We start from the raw sequence: 25,603 nt of genomic DNA, 5'->3' as shown, positions 1-25,603 counted from the left end.
AAAGTGTACAACTATTAGATATATATAAAAAAAAAAAAAAGCTCAATCGCTGTGTTTTTTATTCCAAATCCACCAGATTGAGTTTCAGAGTGCAAACATCGGTAAACAAAATCATTTGTGAGATTTTCTCAAAGTGCAAAAAGATCAGGATCTCGAAGTGTTAATATGATCAAGGTTTGGTGACGACATGGTGAAAATACATCCGCAAACACATTCTGATAAATCAGTTTTGGTCAAATTACAGTTTAAATATTGCATCAGTTAACAAAGAGATATAAGCACAGATAGTTAGATGTGGACACAAATACATAATAATAATAATAAATCTAAAAGTTTGACCAAATGTGTTCAAACCAACACATTAGCAGCATTACTGGTAACCATTACCATGGCAACCGCACCAGATTAGTCAAATTAAAAATAAATACTTGAATAAAAACAGTTTTAGAGGTGTATTTAATAACCACTGGCAGCCCTCTTTGCTGGTTAGTATGAAATTTAACTCACAGCCAGCAGTTTATTGCACAAGTAGCAACAGGGAACGGCTCACTTTTGGCACAACCGAACACAAAAAAATTACCCGCCTTTCTCCGAAAGAAATTCTGCATAGAATCTAGAAGATCGTTCACATGAAGAGAGCATCCGACTATTCTATGCAGGATCTCAGATTTGATGTCCATCCGACCACTTTTTGATTTCAACAAACGGAACTTTATAAAATAAAGAAAAGAGGCGGAACCAGATGTTGAGGTTCAACGCGTCCGTCGCCCCCCCCCCAGCCAGCTGGGTTTTTAATGGACATCAGTAGCAGCCGTCTCTCCAGGCGCCGTCACGGAGGGCGCTAAAGGTGGACAAGCTCTTTGGAGGCGTCAATAAACTAAAGAGGGAAAAATGTAACAAAATGAATGTTTAACTGTACAAGTAGGGGAAATGCTTCACAATTATGGTGAGCATCTCAAAAATCAAGAGAATCTTTACAGTGAAAATTACTAAAAAACTAAACAGCTGAGAATTGCATGAATATATATATATTTTTCATACGATTCATGATTGGTATAAAACTATAATAAATAGCATTCACACTAAATAACCATGTCGGATTTTAATCTACAAGCTAGGTTACAATGCATGCAAACTAGCAAACAGTAACCTTTAGCTGTTTAAAACAACCATTCATCACTAATAATGATTCTATTATAATCTTTAATTTTAGAATGGTTGTAAAGGAAGGAAATATAAATCTATATAATAGTTGCAAAAAAAAAACTATAGAAAACTGCAGGTGGCATAGCGGTTCGCATGCACACCAATGTAGGGAGACCTTAGTCCTCGACGCGGAAAACGAGCCACTAGTGCCGTAACAACTCCAAAAAAAGAGAAAAAAAACGAAAGAAAATATAGCGTACACACTAGCATTGGATTGTAGCAAAAATTGGCACAGGAAGTTATAAAAAAAAGCATTTTAGAAAGTTTATTGCTTCTAAAGCCTATTTGTAATAAAACAGTGTTAATACTATGAAATTTAAGAGAAAAATGTAAAAGTTTAAAACTGAATCTCCACTTTGTCCAGTTTAGATGTAAGCTCATATTTAAATACATACAGCTAGCAGCTAGAAATATAAAATAAACTTAAAGAATATAAGTTCCTGCAGAGATTGGGCAATTTTATCAAGGGTGAAAACATCTTAAGTAATTTAAGTAATTTTCCTTCAAATGCGTCCACATTTAAAGGGAAAAATGGTCTTCTTCAATGATGGACTTGTTAGAGAGAAAAACATCAAGCAAAAATTTACGAACTTTTTTGAAAAAAGAAAGAAAAAAAAAGTATTGAAATGATTATACTGACCATTTAGTTATGTACAACAGGTGTTGCTGTTTCTTCAGACATGTTTTTAAATCATACTTCATAAGGTAATTTATTGGTTTAATTTGAAATGTATGCATGTCTAAATTTAAGATTTGAATTTATATAGATAGTCTGATAAATTATCCCGGATTTTAGACTATGCAAGGTGAGTTTGTGCGAGTGAAAGCTTGCAGGCAATACAATAAATCGTGAACCATGTGTGGATTAGAACTACTTCGATTGCGCAGGCACAACAAGGTTGTTCCACTGCAGTTGACCAAAACCCAACGATTTTGAAATTCCCCCGGACATTTTTTAGGTATGAAAAGTAGGACATGTCCAGGAAAAATATCAACAATTTGATACAGCAAATATGCCATTTTCAGCCCAACCAATGTTACACACCCTATTCAGAGACCTTACGGACCGAATACCCTATAGAATCATTCTATGGCACCTTTAATGCTACAGTTACCTCCGTGATGATACAGCCAACTTGCTACGGGGGCTGGAGCTTGTGGGTCCCATGAAGGAGGCAGGGCGTGGCAGGCTGCTGCGGGCTGTGGTGACGGAGGGGGCGGAGCCTCCGCCTGCAGGCTTGCTAAGCAAGGGGATCCCACTGTTGTTCCCGCTGCTGTTCAAAGACGTGAGGCTGGTGGAGGTAGAGCCCTTGATGGTGGGACTGACGTAGGCAGTGGCTTTCAGTGGCTGGCGTGACAATGAGGAGAAGCTCCCTAGGCTTTGGACCCGGTTCTGAAGCTGGCCTGGAGCGGGAACTGAGGTGCAAAAGGTAAAATAAACTGACCTGTTTTTTTATATCACAGGATATCAGAGTTACTATGGTGCTGGAGCCTTACTGGAGGTCTGTAAGCGAGCCAAACTGCTGGAAGAATCAAAACTCTGGCTGTTACGAAGCAAAGAAGCAGAAGAAGCACTGGAAGTGGTTGGAATGGGCACACTGGGCATGCTGGGAGCTCTTACAAGGTTAGGCATGCTCCTCCGCAATTTATCTGACAATGACAAACAGAGAAAACCTCTTCAAAAAACTTGCTATAGACCAGAATAAACTACTGAATGATCTGAAACACAAAAACTTCAGGGAGAGGAAATGAAGCCAGACATCATAGTGATCACAATATATGTGCTAAGGTCTCTGATGAAGCAGGCTGAGATCTCTTCCCCTGCTGTCAGCTCCTCAGTCCGACTTAAAGACCAAACTCTAATCCCAACAAGCTCTCCAAGCGGAAACACGCGGCGGTTAGAGAGCTTAAAGCGTCGCTTTGCAAGAGGCTTAGACAAGTTTTAATGAGCAGCTTGGGTCAGTCCTGGACATGTGGGAACGCCTCAGACGGAGAAAGGACAAGGAATTGGATCAGATCTGTATGGCTTTACAGTAAAGGGTTCTACGCTTTACTGAAGACAGCAAGGAAGGAAAGAAAGGAGCCTGAGGGAAAGAAAGCAGGAAGGAACAAATGGAGGAAGGAAGGAAGGAAGGAAGGAAGGAAGGAAGGAAGGAAGGAAGGAAGGAAGGAAGGAAGGAAGGAAGGAAGGAAAAAAGAGAGGCAGGGTGGAAGGAAGTAAGTAAAAAAAGAGGAAGGAAGGAAGTAACAAAAAAGAGAGGAAGGAAGGAAGTGACAAGGAAGGAAGTGACAAGGAAGGAAGGAAGTGACAAGGAAGGAAGTGACAAGGAAGGAAGGAAGTGACAAGGAAGGAAGGAAGTGACAAGGAAGGAAGGAAGTTACAAGGAAGGAAGGAAGTTACAAGGAAGGAAGGAAGTTACAAGGAAGGAAGGAAGGAAGGAAGGAAGGAAGTGACAAGGAAGGAAGGAAGTGACAAGGAAGGAAGGAAGGAAGTAACAAAAAAGAGAGGAAGGAAGTAACGAAGGAACGAAGGAAGTAACAAAAAAAGGAAGGAAGGAAGTAACAAAAAAGGAAGGAAGGAAGGAAATAAGTAACAAAAAAGAAGGAAGGAAGGAAATAAGTAACAAAAAAGGAAGGAAGGAAGGAAGGAAGTAACAAAAAAGGAAGGAAGGAAGGAAGTAACAAAAAGGAAGGAAGGAAGGAAGGAAGGAAGTAACAAAAAAGGAAGGAAGGAAAGAAGGAAGTAACAAAAAAGGAAGGAAGGAAAGAAGGAAGTAACGAAGGAAGGAAGGAAAAGCTCGAAAGGTTGCAGGAACAAAGGAAGGAAGTAAAAAGGATGGGATTAATGAATGAAGGGAAAAAAGGAAACAAGAAGGGAAGGAAGGAAGGAATAAGGACTAGAGGGACAATGGATGAATGGAAACACAGGAAAGAGGCAGGAAGGAAAGACACACATTCAGGCTTCCTGGAAGGGGCGTTGTCCGTTCTTGATGGGAGAATTCTTCGTTATCCCAAAAATGTTGACAAACAGAATATTTGTTTGGACCTGTAAAAACTGAACCCAGTTACAGGCTCATCTGGGAACCCGGGTAGAAAACACAGCAGACTTACTGTCATGTTCAACTGGACGCCGTGAAGAAACAACACAAACAAATTACATACAAGACGGTAAACAGAAACAGGAGAAGGAGGTTGGGATTAGTGAACTTCAAGCTTTAAATGTAAAAATGAAGAAACTAAAGGCAGCGTTCAGGTTTCCTCACCTGATCCTGGGTTGAAGCCCTGCGGCTCGCCTCCAAACAGGCTGCCCAGTCCCAGCAGATGGGTTGGCGGCTGAGCCTGGAAGGCGAAGCCAGCGGAAAGGTACGGCGGCGTGGAGGGGGTGGAAGGAGGGGTGCACAGGGAGCTGGTGCTTCTTCGCCAGTCGCGGACGCTGGAGAAGGTGTGGGAGTGCTGCAGGCGGGTGAGGCGAGGCTGCGGCGGCGGCAGGAGGCCGTAGTCTTCGTCGTCCTCCTCGTCTTCCTCCTCCAGGCCGGGGCCGGCGCTGAGCTGGCTGAGCTGGAAGGTGAAGCTCTGGCTGCGGCGGTTTGCTAGCACAGACGATGTGCTGGCGTAGTCCTGCCTTAGACCTACAGGGGGCGAGATATACGGAATGGCAGCCAAAAAAAACAAAAAAAAAAACAACTGAAAACACAAAGTTATCACCTCCTGGGGTTAATAAAGCTGAAGTAGCGATGGGCTCTGAGGTCTAGATGTTAATTTATTAGAGCGGGGGGAAAAAGAGAGAAATAAGTGAGGGAACCAAAAAAAGGCACAATCATTAGCTTTATCTTTGAAACGACAGTTCCTTCCTGTGAGGATGGTTGGTTTGCTACACTTCCCACAAACTTATGTCACCTGTGTCACTATCCGATCCATATCAGTAGTATGATCCATACATCAGGTCATTTGGGCTACCAGAATACATTTGGATCCATTGCCATTGAAAAAAAAAATACTTTTCTCTGTCCAAATTAAAAATTGTACTAATCAACAATGTCCTGAAGGATGATGACTCTTCTGACAGAATAAATTAGCTTACAACTTGACTGTAACAGATCCTACCCCTCTTCTGGCAGCTTGGATTTGTGAATAAGTGTAGCAATTTTCAGTTTTAGGTTTGCTTTTTCTTAACATATCTATAATATATAGGCCCTAATCTAAAGACCAACAGCTAAACTACAGATAAACAGTATAAACCAATTTGCTGGACTGCTCTGATCATGTCCAATTATGACGTCAGACAGGCAAAGTAACAAAAAGAATTTAAAAGGCATTGAGCTCTCAGGAATGTGTAGTTTGGCATTATTTGATGTTTTTAAGACAGTTTAGGTACTTTAAGTACCGTAATTAAATAATTTTTTAGTTATGTACGGTTGGTACAGTTCGGTTAGTCATGAGCTATTTAGCAAGCAAGCTAATTAGCTTTCTCCAGTGTCAGGAAACTGATAATGGTGAGAAAACACAATCCTCTTTGAATGGCCATATCTCGACTGTACCTTACATCATAAACACCATTCAAAGCAATGGCGTAACTATCGGTAAGCAGAGACTGCATTTGCTTAGGGGCCCCGTCACTGACGCCTGGTTGGCCCCCTACGCAATTGTGGACTAGGACGTCTCTTTGCAGATGTAATAGTGCGTAAAAGTCCTCTTTAACCAAACTGACACTAGATTGATTGACTGGACCGTATTTATACGGCAACACATGCCAGATTTCAACATGATGATGAGCCGTTTAAACATAACATCAATAGCAAAGGGGATGGGGGTGTTGTACTTTATATGGGGCCCATCTAGATAATGTTGCTTACGAGCCTATTGTTGCGTCGTTACACCATTGATTCAAAGGTTAGACAGTTCATTGGACATTGGTCTTTACCTGGCCGAAATTATATTTTCAGACTTTTTATGGGTTCTACACAACTTCAATTAAAGGTTTTTACATTTTCTTCACGTTAACTCCCAGAATGTTCAGGGATAGTGTTTTGCGTTTCAGCCCTGTAGGATTTTGTATTTGTTTTAATAGAAATCTCATCTATAACGACTCATGGGAATTTTGGCGCAGCAATGCCGTGTTACATTGTCTAAATTTCCATCACACAATCTCAATATAAAAAAAAACTCTGCTAATGTTTGCCTTCCTGTGTTTACTCTGTAGGTTCCAGTCCAGTAAGACCTAACTGTGTCATCCACTCAGCATGCATTGCACAGCTGAAAAATAGCAACCTCCATGGGTAAAGAATATAACAAAGGATATATCATTTTCTAAATAATAATGAATTTTCATGTATCACAAACATATTTATACGTTAATAGGAAAACAAATTATTTAACCAAAATTGTTCAACTACTTGTGGACCGCTTTATCCAAAATTAAGTAAGATTTCCATTTCCGTTTTTTTTTTTTTTGCACTAACCACTAGCATATTGAGGTTTGGCCAAAACAGCATTCCGTGCATTAAAACCATGGAACCCTAGAGTCTTTTGTTGCAAGACAATGTGAGAAAGGGCCTACCTCTACAGTACCTTGCATGTTGGGATGACAGACTAGCTGCATCTTCTTCCTTTCTTTGTTATGGGAAATCATCTTTAGGTGAATTTTTGGGGAAATATGCATCTTACTCTTAAGTGTAAAAGAAAAATATCTAGGATTGAGAGGTATTTTCCCCGTAACTATCGGGTTTTACCCACCCTATAAGGAAACCGCCCTCTGATGGTGATCACTCATCAACATCCAGTGATTACTGATGTCAAACACAGTGCACTTACTTTCCTCCTGCAGCCGGGCCATGACCTGAACGTCTGTGAGGTCTTGTAGTTTGTATCCGAGGCTGATGGAGTCCTCCTCTACCTCTGAAGTACCCAGGTCGCTGTCCACAGATGAGTGTGGGCTGAGGGTGGAGCGGCGGAGGCTGCAGCCTTTGAACAAAACCCAAAGCAGGTCAACCAAAAGGCTAACATTGGACAAATGGAGGCTCAGAGTCAGATGTGTGCCAAGAATGACTCCAACTCTGGTTGACCTTAATTCATCGGCTGCATCAAGAAACCTCTTTGAACCACGAAGAGCTATTGAAGAACAGCCAACATTTAGCAGGGGAAAAAAAAAAAAAAAAACACCACTTAATCCTTCTGAAGAGAACATGAAGTCTGCTTACCCCTTGCTCACACTTGCTCCGGTGCGGTTACCAAGCCGACGGAGACCGCAACTCCTGCACACCCCCTCTCACACCGCCCTTTTGACTACGGTGCGGTGCGGCTCTGCGGCTCCGGCAACAGGTCCGGAGATTTAACTCGCGAGAACAGAAGTTCACTTGAGTTCACGTAACTTCACGCGATAACACGGCCCAAATAAGGATATTTGCGAGAGCTTGTTGCAGAGGGCTCCGGCACGCCGCAAGGATAGCTTTCTTGCTGAATTTTCTGCAGCGCCTTAGTGTCTCGGTAACCGCAGCCGGTGAGAGAGGTTTACGTCTTTTTAATGACTTGGAATCACTGCGGCGCCGCACCCACCGCACCACAACGGTAAGACCGGACTCTGTGTGAGCCGGGGGTTAGAGTTAGTAATTTCTAAAACAACCAGACTTCCTAGTTGGGATGGAAGAAAAACAAAATGGATTCTGTCAAATATCGCGATATTTCAATAAATCATATCTGTAATGATTCAAAATACACCCGAATGGATCTTAAACTTTCAAAGGCAAACATCCATTTTTAAACAAATTGTAAACTTCCAGCCACTAGGTGGCAACGCAGCATGCAATAGTTTATTATTTAGCAGCTCTGCACCAGACATAGCAGAGCAACAAGATCTTGTGAGGTTTTCCAGAGCTAAATTATTATTTAATTAAAAAAATGAATCCAAACACATTGTCTTTATGTATTGCGATAAATCAGGATAAATCGTATTGTACTGATGTATCATATCACTTGTTGCCTTCTACATCCCTGCATCCTTGATTGAGGCCAACACATCGTCTTAGATCATGTGTCAATATAGAAAGACACATGGACCGTTGCCTAAGTTAGCATAACAAAGGATGGCAGATGAACACTAGATGGGTTTCAACACAAATTTCTCTAGTTCTTGCATGAAAAAAAAAAAAAAAATCCTAAACTATTTACCATCTTTAAAATGTTCTCCAGTTAGGCTTACTGGTCAAATTAATAGAGCTCTTTGTAATATTTAGCCACAGATGAAGGGATGATGGATGAAAAGACGAGAACAGGAAAATGGAACACTGACTCCAGGAAGAGCCAGAGGCTGCACGACTTTTTCCATCACTCTATTCCATTTGACCTGCATTCAAATAAATATTTATTTAGCTAGCACAACCATGGATTCTAACATTTCTCTGTTTTAGAGTAAAAAAAAGGGGGCTACCTCATTTATACTCTGCTTACAACAGAAGGGAGGCTTACTTCGGCTGGTGGGGTGAGGGAGAAATGTGGGACTCCTCTCGGCTAAAGGGGACAGCTCCTTCCCTATGGGGCTCAGGGTGCGAGGGAGGACAGGGTGCAGTGGGGAGGAGAGCAAAGGAGCTGCTGCAGGGACAGAAAAAACAAGAGAGGATAAGATTTTAACGAAGAAGAGAACAAGTCTGATTCCCCCTAAAATCCACCACTCAGTCATGTCAGAACCTCAAACTTTTATGCAATTAACAGGGATTATGTTAATTTCATTAGAATTAATTAATTGTTAGCTTGTAGAACAGCATGAGTTACATTTGTATTCAGCTCCAACCATTAGCTGTAAGTCGTCTGAGGTGTGCCTCAGCCAATGGCAGCACCAGGAGGTGGCCAGGGGTGGCCATGGCCCCCGCTGCCGGTGTAAACTGTAACAGGATCAGTTTAGCATTTCATCCCATTCAGCACAGCCAGTGACGCAACATAAAAAAAAAAAAAAAAAAAATAAAAAAAAAAATCACACAATAAACCAAGTAGGTGTTTACTTAAGTCTTTTAAGATTTCTACAGGCAGGTTTACCGCAATAGTGGATTCAAGCCCTGTAATGATGGCTTTAAGTTTCAGTGTGCACCCCCGATTTTTAGTGGCCCCATCTGGCCGCCCCTCTGACACATTTCTGGAGGCGCTTTTAGTACTGTACTTCTTTGCTTAAACAGCAAACACTAATGAACAAACCTAACATGTCAATAATCTGCTTTTAACAGCCTTTATAGTCCTCTTTATACAGTTTTTTTTTTTTTTTTAATCAAACCATAGAGTGGGTGTTACCAACATAAACCCTCGCTTTAAAATTTTAAGGATGGCTAATTTCGTTTATAGATTTGAGTCATCTCATATAAAAACATTCTTCTTGTTCTTAGCCGTTTTTCTGAGGTGTTCTATAAGTTTGCATATTTTTAGATCTCTAGAATTTTAAGGTGCAATATCACATCTTTTATTTTTATACACCATTAAGTCACTCTGGTTGTACACATTTATTTATTTTTTAAAACAAGAATATAGTGCCATGCTGGTGTGTTATTTATTTTTGTGTTTTCTGCTTGGTTTTGCTTAATCGTTTAGTAAATAAAGGCCTTTTAGTACATTTGCAATAACAACAAAGGTAAAATACATGTTATGTGGTAAACAAGCAAACAGCCTACCACAGATAAGCTATTTGGCACCTCCCAGAAAAGTGTGGAGATAATTATCCAGTGATGGGGGAAAAAAAACAAAAAAAGACAAACTATTTGAGTCCATGAAGGATTACGGTAAAATAGCTTTGGGAATATAATATGAACATTTGTGTTAATTCCTTATTTGATAGAAGAAGATATACTAGCATTAAGCATGGTAGATGATAGAAAGCACTGCGACCGCCAGTGTTGTAGTACTCGAGATCAGTATTGGTCTCAAGAACGGTCTCGAGACCATTTTTTGATGGTCTCTGTCTCGTCTTGGACTTGACCGCATTTGGTCTCGGTCTCGGGCGCTGAGGACTCGGCATTTTATTTCAAGACCGGTCAAGACCACAACTGTGGAAATAACACTAATCATCAGAATATTATCAGTTTCTTTAAGATCCTTCTTTTTATTGGATGCTTGGGTTCAAATCTAAGCAATAACCTGTCTCATTGGTAAATGCAGTGAAGGAGATCAATCTATTTTTTCAACAAATTATCTGTCGCATAACATATTTCACAACTTGGTGACAGATATAGATTTATTTAAGAAAAGTTATATAATATATAGATTTAATCTGTATATGAGAGAGAAACAAGAGAAATGATTGGCTTTTTTTTCAGTTTTACACATTTTACAGAATTTTGCACATTGTTTTGAAATGGCACATTTAAAAAAAAACATAAATGTATGTACAATTTTGATCGACTTTGATTAATTGTTTGAAATTCTGTGATTACAACACAGAAGTACTAAATAAAGATGTTAATGTTTATTCCAGTTCTGTGTGTTAAATATCTAGGTGTTTTTATGTGAAGGTGGGTCTTTTAGATAGATTTTTGTGATTTTGATCATGTTTCACATTTAATTGTCACATATTGGCGCTGGCCTTGGTCTTGACTTGGTCTCGGGTTAGGTGGTCTTGACCACAACACTGGCGACCGCTTTTTGGGTTAATGCAATACATAGAGGCAAATTTTAACTTTCCTCTAAAAGAAACCAGAACCACCCGTTTAAAAACGCTGCTGACAGAACAAGATTGTTCCCGATCAAGATTATTGGATTACACTAAAAACAGAAAGCTACATCACATTACGGTATGTTGGAGCGACATCCCCTCTGCAATCATAGTTTTACATCTGTTCATTAGGACTTTTCAACTTTTTAACATATTCTATAAATCTTTCATTTAAATCAGTAGGTTCTAGATTTTTGAAAAGCTTAATAATTATTTAGAAAACATTATTTAACTCGGCAAATTATAAATAACATTTAGCAGTTCATGTTTTGGAAAGATATGATTTATACAAAAGAAAACTCAGGGTATTAAGAAATTGCCAAATTTAATTTGTTAATTTATTAATTATTAGACGATTGATAAGATCGATCAATTTTAAATTAATTATTTAAATCGATAGCCTCCATCGCTAGTGCAAAGCCATAAAATAGAAACTTTTTTCTTCCCACTCTGCTTTTTGTTCCATCATATAAAATTGAAATAAATACATGAAATCTACTGAGGTTGATGAAAATCAGGGCTGGACTGGCCATTAGGCATACAGGGTGTAAGACCAGTGGGCAGGACCACAGCTGCCATAATTTAAACAATAATGTAGTTATTTAATATATTAATCAATACAGAATTATTTAAATTTACCAAATGATAATCTTATCAAAAGATTTAAATATAAAATGAAAAAAATATTCCTGCATGAATAAGTTATTTTCTATATTGGTCTTCAAAAGAACAGAATTTGCCAATAATTTTATTAGTTACAGATTATATAGGTTGTTTTTATTTATTTTTTACTCTTGAGTTCTATATATTTTATTATATATTTATTTTTTGAGCCTCTGATTTTTTGCTCATCTCATCCTGTATGCCTCATATCTCCCCATGCAATAGAACTTATGATGGCAGGGGCCATTTTTTGGGGACCCAGTTCAGCCCTGGTAAAGCACCTAAAACGCACAAAGGTTAGGCTACCATATCTTTCCTTCAGTGGCGGGGTGGAAGAAAGGTTGGCCAAGGGGGAAGACACCGCTGGCGCTGGGGTTGGAGGGGTCCCAGGGGAGGTGGTGGTGGGGGGGGACAGGGAACTACGCCACCTGGAGACTGAGGGATGAATGAAATAAACAAACATTAATAAGAATGAGGAATAAAACAGTCACTGATTGTGTCAAATGCTTCACCCCCCCCCACCACCACCCCCCCCCCCCCCCCCCCCCCGGCCCTCCATCTCTCAGTTACCTCACCAGCACTGTCTGTTGCTCTGTTCTATTCAGCAGCTCAGAGGACAAAGCTGTATTGAGAACAGCCGTACCTGCCGCCGGCTGCCTCCATCTCAAACCAAGACGGCTTCGGAGCAACTGTATTTTTATCAAAGTAAAAATATGCCACAGCTATAACAGAAAAAAAAATCCTTTCATGTAAACCGTTTCTATAGTAACAGACCCACTGGGTGGGAGGGTTTCTCTGCAGCTTTAAGACGACTGATGCAACGACACGGACTCCAGTTCTGACCTGGTCAGACGGCAGGAGGCTGGAGTGGAAAAGCTGTACACTATCTTCTTTTCTTGGCTGCCCTCTTTGCAATATTTACATGTGAAGGCTGCTACTTATGCAAGGAAAGCAGCAGAGTGGTGCAGAGCCTTTAACGACTCTTATAAAACTTTCCCCTCAACAGATTATAAAGGCTCCCTTCTTTAAAAAAAGGCGGGGGGAAGACAGGAGAACATCCTTTTAGAAAGCAGGAGATTTTTCGCTGCAAACAACAAATATGTCATCCTCATTGTTTAGTGTTGTTGATGATCTTGGGTGCCCATCTCCTCCATATACCCCATCCTGCAAAAACTAAGATATAAGCAAGTCAGTTTTTGTTAAAATGTTTGCATTTACCCTCAACATAAGCAGATCTATAAGGAAATTTGCTAATGAAAAAAGAATTACCCACAAAATTAGACAAAAATTGGCAGTTTTAAGGGATGTTAAATTATTTCTAAATTACCCTTTTAAGTGCACAAGGTCTTTTAGCAGTATAATGATCCGAAAAACAGATTTTGGCCAAATCCACGGACGCTTAAAGTAGTTACGGATCAACAGATTTGCTTGCAGCTGATATGTTTATGCAAAATTTATGTTTCCTGTTTTACTTCCTCAAATGTGTTTCCTTCTTCCTCTGCATAGGTCTGTCAGTGGAGGATTACGTAAACAGATGCTGCGTCAGGTCACTGGGGTCTGATCGGTTTAATGCTCCGGCATGTGGACAGATTAAAGGAACCTGGCACCCAGGTCCTACACGGTCCGGTCTCAGTGATGAACATGAGGCCGTAGTGTACTGGTCAGTTGGAGGCACCTGTGTTACTGTCTTTTTTTTTCTTCCTTTTTGAAACTAAAATTACAATTCTAAAATCCATAGTTCAAGCGCTGATAAATCACTGACAAGTTTTTCTTTTTTAAAGCAATAAAAATAGGTAGAAAATTCTTCTGTCGACCCCATGGTCTCATAAAACATCATATGAACATTTTGTCTCTGCTATTCACCCCAAGGAAGGACTCCAGTTTAGCATAGGACATGCACATTTGTTTAACAGCGACAACAGAAACAAAAAACTGATCTAAAGCCCTACAAATAACAGCGATTCAAGACCTGTTGATATGACAAATAGCACCCTAAAAATACATTTTAAATCAGAAAGTTATCGATTACTTTTTTCAGGTTCAGATATTACAGGCTAACGATGGAACTAACGACCCATTCATCGGTTACCATTGCATATTTCCAAGCGATACAAGGCGTTGTCTATATAAAGACTCAAACTCACTGCGGATCCAGACATTTGAATTGAGAAAGCCTCCTGGAGAGGTGGCGAAACGTCTTCAAATCTTGAAAACCAAGTCCAGTGGATATTTTTTTAATTTTTACGGAATGACTTTGACCTGGATGACTGAGAACCTTCATCAGCATATCGATTACTTTTGCTTAGGCAGCACATAAAAAACAGGATTATCTGCATATAAAGAAGAATAAAAGAAACGTCTTGTTTTGCCATTTAAGAATGATGCCAAGTGGCAGAAGAAGACTATAGCAGGGACCGGTGGATGAAACCATGAGGTTTCATAAAATTGTGCCAAATTCAATTGACAATACATGACTTTAGGCTACGTTCACACTGCAGGCCTTGATGTTCAGTTTCGATTTTTTTGTTAAATCCGATTTCCAAATACATGCGACTTGTATGTGATCTCCTGTGTGAACTGCAGTCATACAACGCAAGAGTCCTGCAATTGCAGTAGAGGACAATGACGTCACAGGCCAGCATGCTCTGTGTTTACGGAAGTAAACATGGATGGTAGCGCTGGAGCGCATCTAGCGATCTTTCCCGACCATAAAAACACAATCTGTTCAAGATGGTTAAACATAAATACTGCTCTCAGCATCATCGTCCGCCATGGTTGTTATTTTTCTTGCCACTACTTCATGTGAGCTTTGTCGGGTATTAATGCCATTCAGGTCGGATGAATGTAACCTGGCCGTTCACACACAGGTCGCATTTGAAAATATCAGATTTCTATTGGATTCAGGACCACTAGCCAAGTGGCCTGGGTCGCATTGGAAAAAAAAAAAAAAATCGGATCTGTGTTGTTCAGACTGCCATGAAAAGATCAGATCCAGGTCGCATATGGGCAAAAAAATTGGATTTAGGTCACTTTAGGCTGTAGTGTGAACGTAGCCTTAGACAATGATTTATTACTTAGAACATTAATACCACCAGAACTGGCTTATATTAATAAAAAAGTGCATTATGTCATTTTTTATTTTAATTACAAATTAATTGCACTTAAAATAAATATGTATTTTTTGTCATCTATAAATCAGCTTTCAGTCAAGATTTCACATCTCTTTGGCCTTACAGTAAATAGGGAGGCAATAATTGACAGAGATTTTATCTTTCCAAGCAAGTTAGCAGGAAACAAAAAGAACTTCAAAGACGAGGAACAATTATTAGAATTTTCAATAAAACTAACCGATCTTGAGAAATACCACGTATAAAATGAATGAGCGGAATAAATATGTATGCTGAACAAAGTTTGTTTTTATTTTGCCATCAAGTTTGATATTTCTGGGGCTTTCAGAGGAGAAACCAACCCACAGCATCACAGATCCTAAATTACGGATCTTTAGGCTGTTTTAATATTCTATCATCTTAGAGTTTAATAAAATAATTGCATATGTAGTCAAGTTCTATTAAAAGTTCCTCACTTTCTTCCAACCTTCAGAGTCAACCAAATGTTTAATGGTAAGTGGCCTGTACCGTGCTTATAGAATGTAAAGTCAATGGACTCAATGGAGGCTGACAGAAGTGAGGCTGCCATGCACAGGCACCACCAGGATCTCTGACTAGAATCAGGAGGCAATGCGAGTGAAAAGTCTTCCCCAAAGACGCAATGACTGAGATGGACAGAGCTTGGGTTTGAACCAACAACCAGGACGGACTTCTATATTCTATGCCACCGTAGCTCCTAGGTTTAGTCTTTGCCAGTTTCTTAGAGAACCAAGGGAAAACCATTAGTTATACTATCACAAAATAATCTTACCCAACACCTTTGGGGAATTTGATCCTTTTCTTAGCCAACCACAGAGATGGGAACAAAGTTCCCACGGTTTATACCTTGTTCTAGTCGCAGGGACAATGACCTCCTGGCGGCTTCCACGTCTGACTTTGGGCTTTCCAGATTCTGTCGGCACCACTGCAGTGGACTGAGCGACTCTGCTGAGCTATCTCCTGCTTTTGAAGCTGCATATAACCTGGAAGCAGAGAGGACGAGAAGATGAACCTGTCTGTAGACATGTTGGCGACCATCGGGCATAATTATCCGCTAAAGGTTTTTAATGCATTTTCAAAACAAAGGACATTTCTTACTCATACTTTGACTACTCAGACCTTAATAATGTATGTATACTTTAGTGTTGGTTATTTGACACCTTCAGTCCAGGATAAGATCCAACTGATCAGAAGTGAACAGTTGAAGTTCTGAAGGTATTATGTTCTGCAGCCAAAAGTTGATAATACTCAATGTATTAAAAACCACATCTCTTTTTACCAAAAGAGATCCCGATGATAACTTCATGATATTTAAGTACCTCTTAGAAAGTTCTTTAAAAATCAAAATAACCTGTATGGATAAGATCTGGCTAAACAAGCTAGAGTGAGAGGGTTAAGATGTTTTCAGAGCACAAGAGAAACATTGTTCCTCTAGTGTCCTCAGAGTATGGCTATTTGGCCGGAAACACTCCAAAGGGTGGTATGGTGGAGGAACTCTGATCTGATGTCTGGAACATCTCGGCTTTTTTCTTTTACCAAGGAAAAGGAGCAATACTATACAAACCTCCTCACCCAAAGTCTCTTAAGCAAAATCCAAACATTATGCTGTGCTCACACCAAACGTGCCTTGAACAACAATGAAGCGTCTGCTGCCTCATCTTTGACGTTTGTCCACATTAACGTCAGACGAGTGTCGAGAGGATCTGTGAGGAGCCATCCTCTTCTCTTTACTGGTATCTTGTACAATATCAGATTAAACTAATAGAGTGGCTTGGCTTTATATACTAAAGAAGGGTAAAGATTGCCAATGTCAGTAGCCTCTGTACCGTATCTGGATGCACCAGATCTTCAGAGGCATTCAGTTTATGTCGAGTTAAACCACCTGATCCAAAAGATGCCGCTAACAAGGGGCGCTACCAGAACCATTTACCAGCCCAGTTTGAAGACCTGTTGACCCACGTCATTGCCTACATATCCTACCAGGACACCAACCGGAAACTCTCTATGATTGCTTGTTATGGTGCGGCATGCTGCAACAGTTCAGATTTTCCCCAATTTCCAGCAGTTGGGGGGCCCCCCCCATTGTTGTGAAATCACATGCAAAGTGCATCTCCAGAGCCACACAGGTGCTAAAGTGGCCTCTACAGTGGTGAGCCTGTATCACTGTATAGAACACTTACAATGGCACCTGCTCACTACTGTAGATGGCCCTAAACAGTGGTGAGCATGTGCAGGACACCCAACAATAAGTCTGTGCGTGCCGACGCACAAGAGTACATGTCCTAGCAATTAGTGCTACTAATGTCAGCAATGCTTTTGGTCTGTCAGGCTTTACAGCACAGTCTGCATGGCTGGGACTTATTTAGTAGCTGCATCAATGGCTACCATCTGAATTGGCGCCATGTCCGTCAGTTCATCTTTGCCCGATGTTGGAATTCTGTTTAGACTTAAAAATGTTGGTCTTTTTTGGTATAGACATAACATGATTATGTACCTTTAAGAACTAAAGTATCTAATAGATGTTTTAAGTTTAATAAAAAATAAAAACGATTAAAAGATAGACAATCACCCTGATTAGTGATGAAAAAATCAGATAAAGACGTCAGAAATTGTGCTAAAATCAGCAAAAAAAAAAAAAAAAAACAATCATTGAATAGGTTGTCCAGCATCTAGAATCCCCGATATATGCACACTGATTGAAACACCACACTTCTATCCGCTTTTGTTTAAAGTTAAGTGACCCAATGGTCAATAGATTAATAGGGCAGTTCTCATGCTCTATTGTTAACTTTTGTTCTGTTTTTGAGTGGCATCATGTGATCAAGCATTTTCTAACATCTCATAATACAAAATAAATAAAAGTATGAATAATTTGTGCTGACATTGCACCAATACAGTATCAGTGGATACTCAAAAGTACAATATCTGTATTGTATCGGAAATTAAATTGTATCAGGACACCTTCAGCTCTGACGCTACACAAGAATAATTCACCTTTATTATAAGGGACTTGCAGAACCTTTTCTGCAAGCAAAAAAAAACAAAAAACAAATCATGTTATATGTAGCAAAAACTTGAAAGATCCATCCAGGAAGCAATCTCCAATATTTGATGGAAAACTTTCCATAAGTGTTTAAGACTTTGAGGTAATTAATGGTGAAATGAAGCTTCTAACATGAGGCTATAATCTAACAAAACATTCCCCCTTTTCAACTACAAACTAAAGAAGCCGTTGATCTAACTTCTTCTTCCTCTTTCTGGATATTTCCTGTTGCATCAATCGACCCCAAACTTTGAAAAAGTTGAACGCTTAAGAGCAAAACCGCCTAAAGACAAACTGAAACTGAAAATGCTGTTTAATGTCTTTGTCCCAGAAGTAAAGCACCGATTCTAACTTAATGGATACGATCCGCAAAAATAATTCATCAAATAATCTCCAGAATTATCCAGAGTATGATTGCTAGAGGTTTCACTCCCGCATCCGTTTTATGATGGCAACTAAAATGGATCTCTGTAAAGGTATGGAAGATATTTCTATAGAGGTGGTGAGACAAATGCAAGTGAGAGCAATTCAAGAATGACAAGGAGATGCAGAAAGAAGAGAAATTAAGGGCTGACAAAAGGGGATGACAGAGGGAAATAAGGAAAGGAGAAGCATGAGGAGAGGAGGGAGAAGGAAAGAAAGGAAAGAAGGACCAAAGGTGAGAATAAAAGGACAATTAGAAGTAAAAGATTTTGAGAAAATGAAGTAAGGACAGAAAGATAAAGGAGGAATATTTTTTTACGAAACATTTAGCAAAATAGGAAGTAAAGAGGAAAATAGAAATATATTCCCCTAACATCATTGCCCATGTTATCCAGAATACTCCAGTCTGCTGAGGGACCCTCTCAACCTGACAGCCCCCGCTCTCTAGAGGCAGCATAGATCTCTGAATTTTAGATTAAAACCTGCTGCTGACATCAGGTGGAGTCTGACCTGAAGGTGACTAAGTGAACAAAAACACACCTCCGTTTCTATTCCTAGACATGCAAAGAGAGGCTGCACATCCAGAACATGAATCCAAATCCAGGAGACGGACTTAATGTGAGCAATTAAACACAAAGAAGAACGAAAAACAAAATACTGGATCAACTGAATGACAATTTCCTAACAGGTTAGTACAATCTAGGGTAAACAACATTACTGCTGCAGTGTTTTTGACACTCTATATTCATAAAATTGTTCTAACCTTTTCTTTGTTTTGCTGCAAAACGATACATTTTTCATTTACAAGTTTCTTCTACTAAAACACGTAAAAACCAAAGAGTTATTGGGCAAAAACTAATTCTGAAAAAGGCAAATTAAAAATCTTTCGACTGAGAGGGGAAAATAAAAATCAGCGAAAGCTGTGATAAAATAATTATAATAATTGGTTAAAATACAGTATTTAATTTTCACCAGAATACAAGAAAAACTTTCTTCAATTTGAATATATTTCTAAAACCTAATTATATTTACAGTTTGGTTAAGAACACTATATTCACTATGCAAAAATTTCAAACTTTTGGATAAGCCTGTGTATCACAGTTTTTCCTTCCACTCAACTTTCTATGAATCTGATTGGCTGCAGAACGCTGCACTGCAACTAACAGAACAGAACTCTGAAAAGCTAGGTTTACTAGGGCAAATATTATTTTGGTTTAGTGACAGTCAGTAAGAGTCTGCTGGCGAACCGTCAAATCAGCAATCTTTCCTGTAACTATGTCAACCACATCATTTTCTTTCTGGAATTAATCTACCCTTTGTTGATTTAACATCCACCTCATTTTTTGAAATTCTCACCTATTTTTCATACCCAAATGGAAAAGCAAATAAATTAGGAACTGTAAACCCAAATTACATGTGCAATACATTATTTGAAAGCCTCTGGTTTCTGAATATGTAAATGGGTGAGTAGAACACAGACAAAGCTGCATCAGTTCAGTTTTTTTTTTTTTTTTTGAAAACGATAGGTCTTTTCTGAACAGCAGTAATAAAGACATGCTTGAGAAAAAGCAGGTCTCGTATTATATTTGTTCTACATCATGTCAAACACAAATGCAGAACATTTCAGACCTTTAGCTACAACAGTTCCAGAGCTGTAGGTTTTGAATTTTTGGTGTCAGCAGCATCTCCAAACCTCTCCAAATGTGCCAAATTGGGCCAAAATGCTTCTACTATTTAACCCATAGAATAACACAGATGCATTTTGATGGCTACAAAACATTTATGAAGCAAGTATTTTCCAATTTTTTTTCAGAATTGGTGTAAATAACAAAATGCAGATGTTTTTAACACCAATAAATGGACTATTCTTATATTAGAAAAACTATAATTTGGGTTTTCAGTAGCAACAAGCTAAGGTAACTGTTGAAGAATTTCAAATGTAATCTAAACCAACCACAAGCTCCAAAACAGCAGTAATTAATAACGTTTTGTTTCCATTTTAAAATTCCTCTCAAATCTGCAGTTATGAACTGGACCAACAGAACCTCCCTCACAACAGGAAGTAGGCCAAAACCTGTAAAAATCCAAAAACTTTAAGAGACAAGCAAATGTATCTTTCACATATTTCTGGTGCTTTGCTTTGGGAAACCATCGGCTAAAAATGGAAAAAACATACTAGAGGAGAACCTTCACAGGATTAGTTGACATAGAAAAATACTTCCAAGATTTAATGATCATCATCTAAATCACCTGGCTAATAAAGAATCAGAGGCTCATGAAAAGTTACATCTATGTCTGGATTTCAACCTCTGCTAACCTAAAAGGACCAACTATCTGCATTTTTCACCATCAATTCATGCATTTAGGGCTATGTAGCAGTATCCCTGTGATGTTAAGCAGGTAATTTATGCTCACAAACGCCCTCAAATGTGGCTGAACTGAAAAAATTCCATAAGGTAGAGTAGGTAGAAGATTGTGAAATGCTACCCTTCACTAGTTTTAATCCAACTTGAAGGACGGGAGCTTTTTGTGCGAGTAGGTAACTTTACATCAGAGATCACCAAAAACCCACTGAAAAAAATAATGCGACTGTTTTTGGCATTTGCTTAATCATACTTACTTTAACACAACTGTTTCATGTTAGCGGTGTGGACAAAACAATTGTGTTAAAGTAAGTAGATATGAAAAGCAGTTGTATTATTTTTTCAGTGCATGGAGTTCCCCAAGGCTCTATCTTAGGGCCCCTTCTATTAAATATCTACATTCTCAACATAAGCCATCATAGCTATGCTGATGATACACAGCTATATATTACCTTGTCATCAGGTGACCATGAACCAATTCTAGCGCAGGCTAAATGCATAGAAGAAATGAACGCATGGATGGGACTAGGTCTGAAACATTCTGATTATTCGTGATTAATTTATTATTGAAATAATGGTCAACTAATTAAGTATTTGATTAATTTTTAACTGGAGTATAGTCTGTAAAACATGTCTTTAACCTACAAAGCAACCCACTTGGAGCACAAATTTTACCAAAATTGTCAAAAATATATAAACATTTTGCATTTAAGATAAAAAATCTGTCAAAATGCTCTATCCAGAACTCCTCAAGTAGAACATTTTTAGTTTCACTGGTTTAATTTACCGTAGTAAAAAATCGTGTTTAAAGAACCCTTTGGCTATCCGATTAATCGGAAAAATGATCTACAGACTAATTGATTTGCAAAGTAATCATTGGTGGCAACTCTAGATGGGACAACATTTTTTAAACGAATCAAAACAACATAAGTAATGATATTTGCAATAAAGGAAGAGTATTTAAAAGTCAGCACATACAGCTAGAAACCTCCAATCTTATAAGGTAAGGGGCTAATTGTAAAGACTGGTTGTCTATTTAATGTAGGAGGCACAAGAATGAAGATAGGACATTTGCGACATAAAGGATGTCACTAAGAGTTACTTATACCCTGGTTCCAAGCTACAGCTAAATTATTTTATATTCTGTTTGTTTTGTTTACTTTTTATGTTCAAAACCTAATGTCTTATTATAGGGGCACCTAAGGAAAACCTGTTGGGACAATCTTTAAAGTATTGGCTTTGAATTACAGTGTTACTTTCTAAAACTTCATTTGCGAAATAGACAATAAAATAAAGATTATATTAAAAAAAAAGGAAACCGCTAGGGCTAAAACAATCGGATTAATTGTGATTAATCGATTACTGAAATAATCGTCAACTATTTTAGTAGTTGATTAATCGTTAAATTGATTATAGAGAATAAAATATGTTTTTAGCTGACAGAGCGACCCACTTAGACTAGAGATTGTATCAAAATTGTACAAAAACATATATAAACATTTTGCATTTAAGATTAAAATTTTTTTTTCGTATTTCAATATGTTCAAGGGGAAACGTTTTAGTCTCACCCATTTTTATTAATAAAAAAAAAATCTTCTTTAAGGAGCCTTTGGCGTTCTAATTATTAATCGATTAATCAAATAAAATTATCGAGAGGTTAATTAATCGATTTGCGAAATAATCGTTAGTTGCAGCCCTAGAAACTACCAATCTGTGTGTCGTGATGGACTCAGATCTGGACCTTCAGAGGCTCATAAAGATAGAAACAAAGTCCGCCTCTATCACCAAAAGAACAACTGGACTAAATGATTGTCTCAGCAGGACCTTTAAGAAACCAATTTACACATTCATCTTCAATAGACTAATCACTGCAATCAGTCTGCCTAAAAAGCAAGAAAACTGCAGCTGATCCAGAATGCCGCTGCCTGCGTCCTCACTAAAAAAAGAGCACCCTCTTCTAAAATACTGCAGTGGTCCCTTTATTTTAGACAATGGACTTTAAAAAACTTCTCAAACCCTCAGCTGTTGGCCTGTTAGTGTTCTACCCAAGCATTATCAGCTAGGTCTGAAGTTCAACTTTCCTCTCTTTTCTATATTAGTTTTATCATTGTTTTTCCAATAAGTATATTCCATGTATTCATCTTTATTATATTTGAACAGTTCATGTCCATTATTTATGGCACTGCGATGTATTTATCCTATTATGTTTCTTTTCCCATGTTTGAACTTTCTTTTAAACTGTGCTGTATAAATAAACTTACCAAATCAATTGATGTTGCAAACACTGGTTAGCAGTTGTTGCTCAATTAAGCTTAACTGCAGGTTGGTGGTAATATTTTTTTCCCCCTTATTTTTAATCCTACTGGGAATAATCTTGTTTAATTTGAGGTGCACCTGTATGCAGTTTACAAATCATAGTGTTAAGTATATGGTGTTAAGAAGCAGGCCAAATGGAAAAGAGATTCTTTTGCAGGACAGAGTTGGAGGAATTCAACTTATAAAATGTGTGGACATGAGAAAGCCAAACCAAACATGAAAGGAAAACTGAAAAACCAACGTTAGGAAGAAAGAGGAGCATTCATTCATGCTTTAGAGGGAACACATGGTCAGATTATTGGAACAAAGACCTGACATTTACCAGGTTTCATCCGATTCATCTGAGCAGCTCAGAGATTCCAGATCCAGAAGATCCAACTCATCCAGAACCGATGGTTCCGATGCCTCTTCGTCATAATCATCCTCCTCCTCCCCCGCGTGCGGGTGGAAATACTCGAAGGGTTCTTGTGGAGGACATAAGGTGTCTACAGACGCCTGGCAGAGCAGGGTGGGCATCGCACCGGGGAGGTGGTGGTACCCACCAGCCTGGCACCGCAGCTGCTCGTTCTGGCGCTCCAGCTTCCGCACCAGCTCCTGCAGCTTCTTCACCTCCAGCTCGGCGTCCAGGCTGTTGCTGTTCACATCCGTCATGACAGCGCGGCCCAGCACGGCTGCTTCCATCCGACTCAGCTTTCAGTCCTCCTTCCAGAATGTCCAGGTGCGGCTCTCAGGAGGCTTTGCTCTTACAGCTGATTTTCTGTCCAGTTAGCGGCTGCAGACTAATCGGCCTAGTGCGCCTGTCTGAGACTTAAAGACTCCACCTCTCCTCCCAACACACCCACACATCTCAGCCTCCTCCTCCTCAGAACAAAGGAGCAGATTACAGGTGGAGGCTGCACCTGTCAGTCCGAACTCAGGGCTAAAATATAAAGCATTTCTTATTTTTTCTGAACTCCTTTAGGAATTCAAACAAATTATTTGCTCTCAAATTGACAATTTATCTCCACTATGTTGAGAAACACCCCTGTTTGATAGTTTTAATCGTTAATGTCTTTACTTGATGACCTAATTGTTAAATAAGGATTGGTCGCGTTAATTAGCCGGCACGCCTGCGGTTATTTATGGATATTTGGCGACATCTAGTGGTTAGACAATGATATAGCGCCGGGGCTGATTTTTTATTTTTATTTTTTAACCTCAAATCTTTTAGTTTAGAAGCACAAAATTATGTGTCGTGTAGAGTAAAAACGTATTTATATGAACTTTATTTTCATATAAAAATCTGAAAAGTTCGGCAAGGATTTTGCCTTTGAAAAAAACAAACACAAATCCATCGTTTGGGGTGTTTAAACTAGTTTCAAACTCTCCAGGAGATCCTGAATCAGATTTTTCTTTATACCTTCAGCCATTTAAATTCATGATAACCTTTCTATTGCAGATCCCGTTGGGTCGCCTCCTCTTCCCACAGCATGACATCACGCCCACCATGCCTCATGGATGGTGTACTATGATGGAGTTTCTCCTCAATATTCTTAAAAGTCAAAATTGTCTAAGGGTACAGAGCTTTGGATCTCTTTAATTCATCTAAATTTGATAGAAATTATTCACCTTGAATGTCTCATATTATCTGATTCTAGGTAGGTCCTCAGGATTTTTCAGAACATTATTAACATAAGGAACAAACATTTAAATCAGAACAATTTGCCTGCTACAGTAATAAGACATTAATGAAACCAAGGATATTTTTGGAGAGCGACTCAGGAACGGGCATTGATTTTTTAGGGGCATCTCTAACATCTCATTTTCTACCCAAACAGAATTCAAATTCAAATTATTATTAATTTTTTTGTGGTTTATTTACAAAAGCAAGACCATTAATAAAACACTTGGCATGGGTTATATATGAAAGTCTTTAATTTTTTTATTTATAATTGGGGGGAAAAAAAGAGGTTAAATATTTATTTTTTACAGCACAACTCCATCTAGTGGCCAAAGGGGCTCACTGCACTCTGAAATAAAACCTTTGCTCTATGTGGAGGAATTTTGTTCCAATATAGTTGGAAGAAATGAACACTTTTGTAAATGGAAAATAGATTAACACAAAAATGAAACTTGAAAAAAATGTTAATCAAGAGAGGGTTGGGAGAGTAACTTTGCTGTTTTCTCTGATCAATTTTTTCACAACTTTTTTCAAAAAAAATTTTTTTTATTCCAAAGCAATTTCCAGATATTGCATTTTGTATTCTTTTTTCACAAAAAAAACAACAACTTTTTTTCCTCATAGATTTATGAAATGCACTTTCAGATCACATTCTATTTTTTCCCTATATTTTATCATAATTTTATTTAAATGGTTTAGGATTTTTTCCTCTTTAACTTTCTCATTTCCAGGTTGAGTTTCATTCTTTTCCAATTGCATTTCACAGATCGAATTCTCTTCACTTTAAAACCAAATTCTCAATCTTGACCAATCAAAACGCTGTAGCTATCGTCAGTGCTGACCAGTAGGGAGGAGTCTCTACTCGTCACTCCAACCCCAGAAGAGACGAGAACGTGATCTGTAGGACACATTTTAAGAAGAACATAATCCGCAAATAAATCTTTAAAAAAAGGAATCTAATGAGAAATGAAAACTTTAAAATAATAAGAAAAAATCTTTGAAATAATTAGATAATTGAAAAAACTAAATGGGAGAAAACAGCTTATATTTAAACTCAGAACCTTTTTTTTTTTTTAAATATACACCATCAAAGTTGTA

At 38.6% G+C, this 25,603-nt stretch overlaps 1 protein-coding gene across 4 annotated transcripts; it reads right to left on the bottom strand.

The window, feature by feature from the left end:
* LOC119781564 (SLAIN motif-containing protein 1-like) lies at positions 1 to 23,713 on the bottom strand. Of its 4 annotated transcripts, none has more exons than XM_038282060.1 (10): positions 23,168 to 23,708; positions 15,547 to 15,683; positions 11,861 to 11,989; positions 8,668 to 8,790; positions 7,018 to 7,167; positions 4,470 to 4,835; positions 4,318 to 4,329; positions 2,704 to 2,856; positions 2,322 to 2,622; positions 1 to 877 (listed from the first exon to the last, which is right to left on the bottom strand). In XM_038282060.1, the coding sequence occupies exons 1-10, from the start codon at positions 23,524 to 23,526 to the stop codon at positions 802 to 804; spliced, it is 1,806 nt and encodes a 601-aa protein (XP_038137988.1). In that variant the 5' UTR covers positions 23,527 to 23,708; the 3' UTR covers positions 1 to 801. The 4 variants fall into 4 exon arrangements, with proteins under 4 accessions (XP_038137988.1, XP_038137989.1, XP_038137991.1 ...); XM_038282061.1 differs by having other exon boundaries at positions 802 to 877; positions 8,668 to 8,787; positions 23,168 to 23,713; XM_038282063.1 differs by lacking the exon at positions 4,318 to 4,329 and having other exon boundaries at positions 802 to 877; positions 23,168 to 23,526.
* Between the last annotated feature and the right edge of the window lie 1,890 nt (positions 23,714 to 25,603).

Source organism: Cyprinodon tularosa, unplaced genomic scaffold (assembly GCF_016077235.1).
Source record: "Cyprinodon tularosa strain WSP-4 unplaced genomic scaffold, ASM1607723v1 ctg18, whole genome shotgun sequence".
Classification (NCBI taxonomy): domain Eukaryota; kingdom Metazoa; phylum Chordata; class Actinopteri; order Cyprinodontiformes; family Cyprinodontidae; genus Cyprinodon; species Cyprinodon tularosa.
The sequence above is the reverse complement of the archived record's forward strand: the minus strand, read 5'-3'. Positions and strand labels throughout refer to the sequence as shown.